At 38.1% G+C, this 12,406-nt stretch overlaps 1 protein-coding gene across 1 annotated transcript in view; it reads right to left on the bottom strand.

The window, feature by feature from the left end:
• Positions 1-1,560: 1,560 nt before the first annotated feature.
• Positions 1,561-12,406, bottom strand: part of LOC131960422 (copine-8) — a 113,047-nt gene continuing 102,201 nt past the window's right edge. Inside the window, exon 20 of the mRNA XM_059325643.1 lies at positions 1,561-5,629. Coding sequence (XP_059181626.1) covers positions 5,441-5,629 — 189 coding nt within the window. The 3' untranslated portion in view covers positions 1,561-5,440. The remainder of the gene's footprint in view (positions 5,630-12,406) is intronic.

Raw genomic sequence — 12,406 nt, 5'->3', positions numbered from 1 at the left:
ATCATGTGACTGACAGGATGTAACCTAACAAAGCATCCTCATGAACGAGCTTTTATGATTTCTTACAAAACATGACTGATCTATTTAATGTGGTGAAACGATCGTATGGTTGCTTCCAAAACACATTGTTAATGTTGTGACACAGAGCTACTTGGTTAGGTTTAGGCACCAAAACTATTTGGTTATATTTAGGAGAAAAATAAACAAAGCTGAAATAAATAATTATGCTAGTTTACCACTTGCTTTTGTTTACCACATGCTTTTGTTTTGATGCCGGTACATAAATGCAGACGACAGTTTCATACTAGCAATATTTAAGAACATCGTTCAAAGTCATCCTATTATTTAAATACCAATTATTAATGCTCTCTCTTGTAAGTTTAATGCAGTTTACTATGCTTATAAATAGGCCAGATAGCTAGTTAGCTGTCAGACTGTGAAAGAGGCATTTGAAGCAACTTTGAAGGAAGAAAAAAAGTGGGGAATTGTTCTAAGAATGAAGCCAGAACATTCTGAGAAAAAAATCACAAATTTATCATTTTATATTGTAATGTTGTCTGACATTATCAAGCTAAATTTGCAGGGAAAAACCCTCTGGAATTAAACAAATTTACAAGAAAAAAAATTGAATATTGTCTGAAATTATAAAGTCAAACATTTGCAAGAAGAAACTCAGAAATGTTACAAACTACATTTGAGCATTTACAGTAATTTAGCAAATACTTCACTTTACTTTAGTAAATACAACAAAAAATAGAACTCAAGTTGTAATAAATCATATTAGTTTTCCTTAGTCATTAGCCACTAGTTGACACCTGAATCCACAGCGGCTGCCCCCCAAAGGCTCACTTTTATCTTCATACACAGAAATGTGTCTCTACCACAAGGGATTCATACTAAATTGTCAGCAAGCACTAACATCAAACACTTAGCTGACTCCTCCCAGGCAGTTTTTCACCTCCCCCCAAAAAATAAAAATCCCTTCTCTGACCCGCAGTGCTGGATGTCTAACTGTTTGGAGGATGTGAGTTTTACAGTAGATTTGCTGAGGCAGTAATGAGCTCCTCATTCTGACCTGCAGTACTAATGATGTGTCCAACCACGCTTTGAACGCAGCGGGTGGCTGCAGCACACACACACACACACACACACACACACACACACGCACGCAGTTAGTTTACTTTGCTACAGTGTGTATAAAGGAGGGGATTGTGAGAAAACAGAGGTGAATGTCAAACAAATAGACAAGGCAGCAATGTAAAATGTTGAAAACAAACTGTGTAGAAAAAGTTAGTTATAAAAACTCATGTCCGCTCACTCGACTGTGTGTTTATAAGACATCTTGGTTGAAGGTTTTTGAGAATGTTTCTTACTTTGCGTGGTGTTTTTTTTTTTTTTTTTTTACAACTTGGAGCCACAAGGAAACTTTTTGCAGCTAGAAAAGTGGAGCAAATTTACTTCAACTGCTCCTCAAAGAGAGATTATGAAGCAAGTGTCTGCCACAATTATGTTTTAACACTTTGACTCAACAGCAATGTTAGTACTAAAATGGCACACAAAAAAAACAAAAAAGTGAGCCAGGGAAGTGGGGAAATATTCCAAGACTGAAGTCATAAAGGTAAGATAGAGTCACAAATTGTCAAGAAAAAAAACTTGAATATTGTCTGACGTTACAAAGTCCCAAATTTGCAGGAAAAAACTCAGAAATTATCTGATTTAAGTCACAAATTTCCAAGAAAAAACTTCAATGTTCTTGGACATTAAAAAGTAATTAGTCTACAAGGAAAAACTCACAAATGTACAAGAAACAATTTGACTAATCTCTGATTATAAAGTCAGAGATTTACAGCAAAAATGTTTTTGTTTTTAATAGTTTTTGGCCAATGAACCAAATTGCTTCACTTCACTCCCGAAAATCAGCATCCAGAGTCTGCTGTGCCATACTGATTTGGATGAGGTGAAAGATTTCATACAGCTTCATCGTAATGGAAAGATCCAAGGATTGGTGAGTTTTATCTCATATCTTCACCACATTGATGCTGGAAATCCATTTTTTTCTATGAATATTACCCCTTTCCCCCAGCTCTGATTTTCTCTTTTACTACAATTGTACTAATGCATTGTTGCAGTAATCATCTGACTATTGTATGGAATAAAATCTTGAAAATCTTGTCAGTAACACCTAAATCACACAATATGGAAAACCTAGTGTAAATGGTGTGTGTAAGTGGTGTTGGGTTGATAATACATAACAATGCATTTTTAAGAAGGCTTCTAGTTATAAGACAACAGTGTAAGTCAGTGGATGGGGTGGTAGTCATACAAAATAATAATAATGAATAATAATAATAATATTTTTACCAGAATTTAAGACTATTTTAGGGAGTTAGAAATCCTTTCACATTGTTGGTGCTGCAATACAATTCACTCATAATCTTAAAATTTTCCTGCATTTCCACATTATGTTACACAACTCTCTGAAGGAGAGTCGTGTAACTTTTTTCACATGAACACTCATCAGTGAAACACATTATGACACTGAACGCTCGCTCCACATTCAGAACAGAAACACAACTCATTCTTCATTAGACGTCATTCAGAAACAATGTAAAATTGGAAACTTTTTGTCTGCGACTGACAGGAATCACGCAGATCGTCCTTTTACACGTGATTGGCACATAAAAATACACATCATAAAAACAAACATATAAAAGCTATATCAAAGCTAAAGGTGCAATAAAAAGTACACACTGAAAAAAATCTAATGGAACAAAAAGCCAACATAGGGAAAGTGTGTTTTTCTCTGCATTTTTGACCACTGGGCTCTTTATGCTCAAACAGTATTTAGTTTGAGAGCAGCTGCTGTCGTTTTAAACATGGGGCGGGGACGTGGTGTTAGACGACACGATGAGACGAAACCCCTGGGCACGTGGGCATCATATTGCCAAGGCAGTTTGGAGGAGGAGGAGGAGGAGAGAGAGAGAGAGAGAGAGAGAGAGAGAGAGAGAGAGAGAGAGAGAGAGAGAGAGAGAGAGAGAGAGAGAGAGAGAGAGAGAGAAGCTATGTTTCCATTCACAAGTCAAATAAATAAATGCATAAATATGAAATGCTGTAACAACAAATTGGGATTTGAAATGTAAAACATTTGTTCTGGGCCAAAACACAAGGCTTAAGGCCTTTACACGCTAGTGACGTTTTTTTTGTACAATTACTTTGCATGTCAATTTTGTTTTGCACCACAAATGAAGTCATCAACCAATCAGATTGTGTGGCCTTATTCAAAACGTACACTAATAGTGTAGCTGAGCTCTATGAGTTGCATGTACACTTATGAGGCTCCAAACCAAGACAGCAAACTTTTTTTACTTCTTTCTAGCTTGACAAAGGCAGCGCATACTAAATTGACTCCTCACGCTCTTATCTTTCACAATAAAAGCCCTAGACATTATTTTGATTTGTCAGAACTTGACAGAAGTTCTCAAAACTCAAAATATATTTTTTTAAGTTGAGGCAACTGAATATTTTTTACGTGCAATGTTGCTAATTTTTGCTGGGACAAACTTAATTTTAGTTGTTAAAACTTGACAGAATTTGTTGAGAAAACTTCTTATTGATTGAAGGGACAAATGTATTAGTACACTAAACAGATTTTTTTATGTTGACACCACCAGACGAAGAGTAGTAGGTAAAACTCAAAATAATTTGTGCAACTAGTTCACTCATTTTTTTAAGTTCAGGCAACTGAAAATGTTTTGATAACTAATGATGTGATTACTGATAACTAATAAGTGTCACAAATTTGAATCATTGATGCGCAATATTTGCAGACTAGTGTTTTGCATCTTGTTTGTGTTGTCATGCCTTCTCTGTGTAAAGGCCCTATGAGTCTACAGCCATGCTAGTGGCTCTGTTACGCTGCATGATAACCTTGGCATGCTAACGTGCTAACAGTGACACTTAACAAGCTTTATAGTTAATGTGTGTTAGTGTATTAGCACACTAGCAGTTACTAATTATCACAATCCACTCTGAGGGAACATGAATGTGTGTAGCAAATTTAATGGCAATCTATCCAAAAAGTCTTCCAGTCTGGACCAATTCAGAACCATGTTGCTAGCATTACTAAAAAGCACTAAACGCACTGGAAATAATGATGATAATGCACTTACTGGCTTTTTGAATATGTTTGACACTTAATACAGAGGAACAACATATCTGGGAGGAAGGGTGGAACAGATTTTTTACATTTCAAATTGCTCTAATAATAATTTGGGTATGTCATGCTATTCTTCATATTCCGCGTTAAAACCTTTCCCTCTTACAGTTAGCGTAACAATTATTTTCTCTTTAGCTCGTCTATTATAACTTTAAAAATGGAAAGCACAGCGAGTTCAAGTGCCAGAGGCATAAAAGAAAGAGAGAGAGATAGAGAGAAAGGAAGAAAAGCTGCAACAGGGAGACAGATATAGACTCCTCAGGCCTGAGAGCAGTGCAGACAGACAGACAGACAGACAGAGAGACAGACAGACAGACAGACAGACAGACAGACAGACAGAGAGGGTGTCGTAACAAATGGAGATATAGGCAGACAGACACTCACCCCCCACAGACAGACAGACGGATGGACAGACAGACAGATGGATAGAAGAGGTAGTGCAGGGCCACTATATGCATGCACTTGACTGAGGCTACACTCATGCAAAAGGTTAATACAAACACCAGAATACAGTACAGTACGGTACAGCACGGTACAGTACGGTACAGAAGGGCTACCAGGACCTGCACTGCTGCTACCTGACACACATGCCAGGAGAAAGAGAGAGAGAGAGAGAGAGAGAAAAAGAGAAAGAGAGAGAATATTACCAGCTTCATACTGAAATGTGAATATAAAAGTATCAACAGTAAAAAGTTGTGTTTACTGTAAACAATGAGTGAGTTGGAGAGAGAGAGAGAGAGAGAGAGAGAGAGAGAGAGAGAGAGAGAGAGAGAGAGAGAGAGAGAGATAGAGAAAGAAGTGACACATGTCCAGTTATTTACATGAAAGTTCATTAAAGATCAAGTGATTCCTTTGTTTTATCTGGAGACATTCTCTTTACGATGTTTCTAAACCTGTTCTTCATTTCCTTCTTTTCCTCCCAGCTTGAATTCCGACTTTGTTTTCAACTCTCTCCGAAGCCTTTCCAGGTTTCTCAGGCCGAAAAACAAAAAAATCCAGACAGTCACAGGAATGCTTGACAGTGGAAGTAAACAGACTCTCATTGGCTTTTCCTGTCCTCTATAAGCGACACTCTCCTGGCCCGACATGCAGCATCCTGAACACGAGAAAGACCACCGTGATCCACGACGACAAGGCATGGAGAGCGGCTTTAGGGAAATGGAAGTATTTCGCGCGTAAAGTTCAGCTAACCCCTGACTCCAAAAGCTTTCTCCTCCTGGTTCCTCAGATCTGGGTTTGGATGGGTTGCCCTGGTGGTGTGTAGGGAGGCGGCGTTGGCGACGGCTTGATCCCGCGGGTCCTCATGTAGGACAGGAACTGGTCTGGGATCTCGGCCAAGACGTCTTTGGCGAGCCGGGCCATGCTCAGGATGTGGTTCCCTGTCCGGTCGATGTAGTCCCTGAACGGGACAAACTGAGAAGGAGGAGAGAGGAGAAATTGAGTTCAAGTGAAAATATTTAACCCTTTCCCTTAACAAATCACATCCTCAGACAATGAAACTGCATTCTCATGTGCGTTTCATTGGGAATGTTCCCCTGGATTGTGGTGGCAGTCTTAAACATTGTTAACGCTGTGAAGTATAACAAATCTAGTTGGTTAGGGTTAGTCAGTTAGTTAGTTAGATCATGGTTTGGGTTAAAATAAGTAAGTTATGAAAGTTAAGTAACGGCTGAGGTATAATGTAATTTTTTTATTCAATGTAGAGTTATATAGACTTTAATTTGAAACATTTCTGTGTTACATTTCTCTTTCGTCTGTCTGTCTGAAATCACAGACCCATTGTTTCAACAATTTTTTCATTACTAAAACCGTTAATGTTTTGTTATTTATTTAGATTGCTACGCCTGCTCTCCTAAAAGTTAAAATTCCCATACAACAAAACTGCATTCTCAATTACAGCTTCAGGGAAACAAATTCTCTCCCAGATCACAGTCGCTATTTGAACACATGGTTAATGTTATTTAAAACAAAACTACATTAAACATGTGGTTAAAGGGGTAGTTTGGGATTTTGGACATTACTACAAGGAAACTACAAGGTTTCACTCCACAAAACTATGTGCGCACTAACAGGCTGTGCATTCGAAACAGGAGCAAACAATGCTCCTCATGCATATCAGAAACCAACTTCACTTGGCAATATTTTGTTTCTTGAAAAAGTAAATACAAAGACAGCTGAAGACAGTACAGCATACAAGCCGGCTGCAGCGTGTCGTAAACCTTGTAGATTCTGCCAGCTTGCCAGAACTATCTATTCTACGGTCTGAACCAGACAAAACTCTGACACCGGACCTCAGAAAGTAAGCTAATAGCTTTGCATCAACTACACTGATGCCAAATATTCAATGCGGCAGGTTGTCCAAAATCCCGAACTATTCCCGAACTATCCCGAACTATTTAATGTTGTGAAAAATATTCAGTTTGGTAAAGTTTAGGCACAAAAGCTGCTCATGTTATACTAAGTAAGTATCATGGTTTGAGGTAAAATTAGCATATTTGTTACATTAATAAATAGGGATGGGCCTGCCAACTCGATTATCTATAATGTTAATGATCAATTAATCAATTAATCGCTATGTTTTTATGCATACTCCAGTATGTATAAAAACATGCAAAATAAAAAATATATATAGAGAAATATGCAAAAGCCTGTTTTGATAACAGACGCTTGTATATTGAAAGGACGAAAAGAGACTTCCTGTCAATCGTAAAACTAAATCAACTGATATTAAACTGTAAAGATAACGTCAAGGAGTTCAATGATTTATGTTTAAGCCTTCTTAGAGGCATGAGGTTAGCGTTCACAGTAATCTTCATATTTAAATGTGTTTTGTGTTTAAAAAACTTTTGGATAAAATTAAACTCAGTACTTCATGTTAGCAAGGTTTGATGCAGTAAGCTAGTTTTGCCCAAATTAATCCTCTTGTATTTCTGTGTGTTTTATAATTGTTATTGTAACTTTCAGTTTGCAAACTGAAGCTTTATCCAATTTAACTCTCAGCTCATTGGATTATTCACGTTCGGCTTGGCAGTGTTTCAGCTCAGTGAGTACTGATACGCAGTCAGAGATAAAATAATAAAAAAAAAATACACAAATAGATTAAAAATTCCACGTGTTCAACCAAATTCTTAACAACCATTACTCGATCATCGATTATTTATTCCCATCCCTATTAATAAGTCAGCTGACTTTTGGTTTCACATGGCATGTTTCCTTGACCCATTTATTAACCCTGACCTGCACCATGCACGGACATCTTCGGACTTGGATTAAAAACATTTTTATGATACGCTGAACAAACAAAATCAAGGTGAAATTTAATTTGGAAACATAATGGACAATGCAGTTTTGTTGCAGGAGAATGCATTTCAAGAGTCTGTGTCTATGTTGTGATGGTATTCGTTTAGTTTTTCTGTTTATTGGGATGTAGGCTATTGGTTTGATTTCAGAAACGTTTAAATTAACATTGTTTTTGAGGGGGAACTAACAGGAGAAGAGACAGTCGGTTTAGTAAAGCCAAAATGAGGACAGTCACAGAGAAGATTGCTGAAAAAAGAGCAGATGGAATGAAAAGACCAAACATAGATTAGGCAAAAGATTAAGAGCAGAGGATGAAATGTATGGGAGCAAAAAAAAAGTGGGGAGAATGATGAAAAAGAGGAAAATGATTCAAATCATAGAGCATGATTCATCCTCTTTGTTTCAAGTTGCTTTGTTCGCTGTTTTAAGTGGAAGAAGCTCTTATGAACTACAGGATTATTGCCACAGAGAACAGAGTCCTAATTAAGACGTCCTATTTTCTGAAATGAAGCTCTGGTGTCTGGTTGTCTGTGAACAGAAGGTGGTGAATGTCAAAAGCTTCTCTTTAACAGCACTTGGAGAATAATCTGATCCCTAAGGGTCACTGAGATGAGCAGCAAATGTAGATACAAAGAATGTGCAAATTAGTGATCTCATGTTTTTATGAACAGTATTAGGTATCAAAGCTCATTGGCGCTATTTGGGCTGCTGGTGTGTAAAATTGAACAGACGGAGAAAAGAGACAGCCACAGAGCCGGCAGCTACATACCAAGACGTAGTTAGCTTTCGCAAAGTTTGGGATTAATGGGATTAACGATTAGGCTGAAAATATGCAGCACCTGTCTGACTTTTTCTCACGATTCCAACTCTAGTGCCTTTAACTAAGGGCATGTTGGTACTGATTCCCAGTCCAATACCAGAGGGGTTTTACTCTCAAATTTAAAGTCTGTATGACACACTGTGTGCAATTTATCACATTAACATGCACATGAATAGTCCTATTACACTGTTAGATGAATATGACAATATTCTGAATTTTTTACAGGTCATGTAATAAGCATTTTCTGTTTGAGTATTCTGAATTACACCTCAATCTGCATCTGTTGTAGCAGACAAGGATGCAAAAGTCAGTAAACTGACTTAAAGTGAAGAGAAAAGTTTTATCCAACAACAATGCTGGTTCAACATGATGTAAAGTTTCCATCTTTGTGTATGTGTGTGTTTTTGTGTGTGTATCTGCATGTGTGCATGTGTCCTCTTGGCCTCGCCTAGGTGTTTTGATACATTCTTGTTCTGGGGAAAAATATTCTCTAACATCCAGTTGATATTCTAGGGCTGGGGGATATATCGATATAAATAATATATCAATATATTTTTAAATGTGATATGAAATTAGACCATAACGCATATATCAATAAAGTTCTTTTTCTTTCTTTCTTTAAATATAAATGCTGCCCTTATTGGGGTTTGTCATATTTAGCTCTTTTGTAATGTTTGTTATTCTTTTCTCATATAAATATATTTATTTCAGAAAAAGATTGGCCTATTATATTTCATAGGCTATTTTTATTTAAGATGTTTTTTATTTAAATGTGCACTTTATGGAGCTTTGATTTAAAAAAAAAAAAAAAGGTACTCCTGTTGTTATACATAAAGGTTTCAATAAAACTACTTGTGACATGTCATATTTGGCTATGACTTTGACATTTGCTCTCACTTTGCCATAAAAATATCGGGATATATGTCGTATATCGATATTCAGCCTAAATATATCAGGATATGACTTTTGGTCCATATCGCCCAACCCTATGACATACCATATGTAATTTCAATAGTATCTTGTTCAGAAACTGTTAGTAAACATCTTGTTTCCCAAAGAACGTTGACCCTTCTGATTTCAGAACGGAAGAATATAAATCATAACATCAAAATTTACAGAAATGTACTATATATGTGCCATTTTCTGATTAAGCATCGGATATGCTGATATTATTTTGGTTTCAGGAGCATTCTTTGGCAACAGGATCTCCTACCTAAAACAACAGAATGGATCTTTTGTCAATATAACCCATAACAACAAATTTTTATCAAAAGCGTTTTAGAAATTCATTTCAAAGTCATTATTCATACACATACAGTTCGCGGTTGTATAAAAGGCTGCAGTTTGGGTGAATTTATACTACAAAACCACTGATCTAAAAAAATACTGTCTTTTTCTAAATTTCACAGTTTTTTCATAAATCACAGCATTTGAGTGTAATTACATTACATTACATGTCAGTTAGCTGACACAAGGCAACTTACAATAAGTGCATTCAACCTTGATGATACAAGCCTCAGACCACAGGAATCAAGTAAGTACAAAAGTTTTAAGAGCAAACTGTAACCGCTACAGGAGTGCTATATAAGCGTAATGCAATGTGCTAAAGAAGAAGAGGTCGTTTTTTTTAAATGTATTTATTAATTTATTAGCGACCATGACCTAACCGAATATTGTTGGAAGAGGTAGGTCTTCAGCCTGCTGCGGAAGATGTTTAGGCTGTCTGAGGTCGTGATGTCGGTGGGGAGCTCGTTTGGCAGCTAGAGCAGAGAAAAGTCTAGAAGTGGTTTTGAGGCGAATAGATCCTCGCAGGGTGGGAGTCGCCAGCTGTTTAGCTGATGCAGAGCGGAGAGGATGGGCAGGAGTGTAGAGTTTGACCAGATCCCGGATATAAGCTGGGCCTGACCTACTTGTAGCGGAGTATTCCAGAGCTAGAGTCTTGAAGCGTATCAGCCACTGGTAACCAGTGGAGGGATGTGTGAAAATTTAGGAAGATTGAAGACCAACCGAGCAGCTGCATTCTGGATGAGTTGCAGAGGTTGAATGGCTCAAGTTGTAACACTGTGAGCGGAGGGAATCATCACCGTCTCTGCATTTATAATAATCTATTGTTGTTGGGACTATGTCAACAGGTCAGTTTCATTGTTAGAGTGCTACTTCCGCTCAAACAGCCACAGAACTGATATTCATCCCAGACTAACTTATAATAAGTGTTTCAGTGTGTTTCTCAGGAACCTCTGGACACAAGTTGTTGACTTCTTTACCCATTATGCCGCCATGATGTGACTCATTATTTGCTGCCTCCTTGAAAATACCAATCCACTCGTGTCATAAACCAAAAGGTACTGTATATGCACTTACATGAATTATATTGCGGAGCTAAATGAGGCCCGATTTGATCCAGTTTCATTTACCTAATGAGTTGTTGTCACCTACAATCACAAGATCATATGAGAGGCCAATTTGTGCTGGAAACCCTCGGTGCGAAATGTAACCCTCGCCATGTCACCAGGGGATATTAGCTTGCTGATAATGAGAGCTTGTAGGCAGAACTGGTGTAATGTTCCAGTAGTGAAACTTAGTTTTATACCATCTCCAGGTCTTCTCTGCATAGAGCTTGCGTATATGTGTGTGTGTGTGTGTACAGCTTGTTAAAAAGCGGACTAACGAGCGCACCTCCTTCGCCTACGTTAGCTGAGGGAGGGTGTGAGGGAGCGAGATGTGACAGCGGCGGCGTAAAGGTCACGGAAGAGGAAAAATCTGACTCTACTGTGTCACAACAAACAAACGTCTCGCTCTGAATGTTTGCATTTCTTCTCTTTGCTTTGGTATTTGCCATTGTGGACTGATCCCTTTCAGCAAAACTAATGAGGATACAAATAAAAAAGCACACCAACAAAGGGATGATTGACAGGCTGAAGGAACAACTAATGACAGTTTTGATTCTGAGCTGCTAATCCGAACAATCTTGTACTTTCCGATGGCATATTTTAGCATTTTTTCATTTTTTAGTGATTGCCCCCGCGGCTGTTTTCTGGTCAAAAACAGCCTACTTTATATCCCAAACTCTAAATGGAAGGAAAAACTCTGCCTCTGCTTGGTGAAAAAGTCCCTTCTGTCTTAGTGACTGCAGACCTCACGCTGCCCTGCAGGTCGAGCTGAGGGTCTCTGGTCATCCACTTTAATGAGAGACACAGAGAGAGACAGAGATTTGGCAGACTCTCCACAGATACTGGGGAGCATGCCATTATCTCTCTGTGTGGTGTATTTGTGTCCGTCTTTCCATCTGGGGTCTGGTGAACACCGAGGGGTCGAGGTGACCAGGTGTCAGAGTTGAACAATCTGGACAGGTGTTCTTTTTAGTCACTCACCTTTGAAATGGTGCCAAGGCTCACACACAAATCCTTTGGCAGGGAGTGTGTTTTTTTTTTGGGGGGGGGAAGTCTTCCTAATGGTCTGTCTGACATTTTCCAACATCAACACTGTCACTGAAGTTATGATACTAATATGAGCCTCAAAAGCTCCGGACTCATTGTGTGTCCACTTGTGCTGATTTAATTGACATTTGGTTTGGGAATATGCAGCTTTTACACATCAAAGAGAAAGTTTGGATGTTTTTAAGCAGTGTAGGAGTCATCAAAGTCACACGACAACCCAAACACTAAAAGATCAAGGCTATGGTAGACCGTAGAAGACCTGTGTTCTGGATGTAAAATTTATGATTTTGTCAAAAGAGTCTGGTGGCTTTAACAAGAGTATAGAGAACAGCTTTAGCTCCCCTGAAGGTATACACTTTAATTGATGTTGATGTTTTTAGCTGGTTGCTGCAGCCTCCATGTCAGTACTCCTACTTGCTTCTGCAAACTGGAGCCGTGCCAACCAACTACTGTAGATAATACACTGACTATGGATAAGTACCTCATACAACCCCACTTCAAAAAGCCCAAACTATCCCTTCAATTGACCTGATGAAAGACCTTGTATTGGTCTAGTTTTAAGACGTTTATTACCTCAGTTTGTGCTTCCAAGCTACATATTCCTAAATGAATGATTAGTTTAATTACCAAGGT

Source organism: Centropristis striata, chromosome 22 (assembly GCF_030273125.1).
Source record: "Centropristis striata isolate RG_2023a ecotype Rhode Island chromosome 22, C.striata_1.0, whole genome shotgun sequence".
Classification (NCBI taxonomy): domain Eukaryota; kingdom Metazoa; phylum Chordata; class Actinopteri; order Perciformes; family Serranidae; genus Centropristis; species Centropristis striata.
The sequence above is the reverse complement of the archived record's forward strand: the minus strand, read 5'-3'. Positions and strand labels throughout refer to the sequence as shown.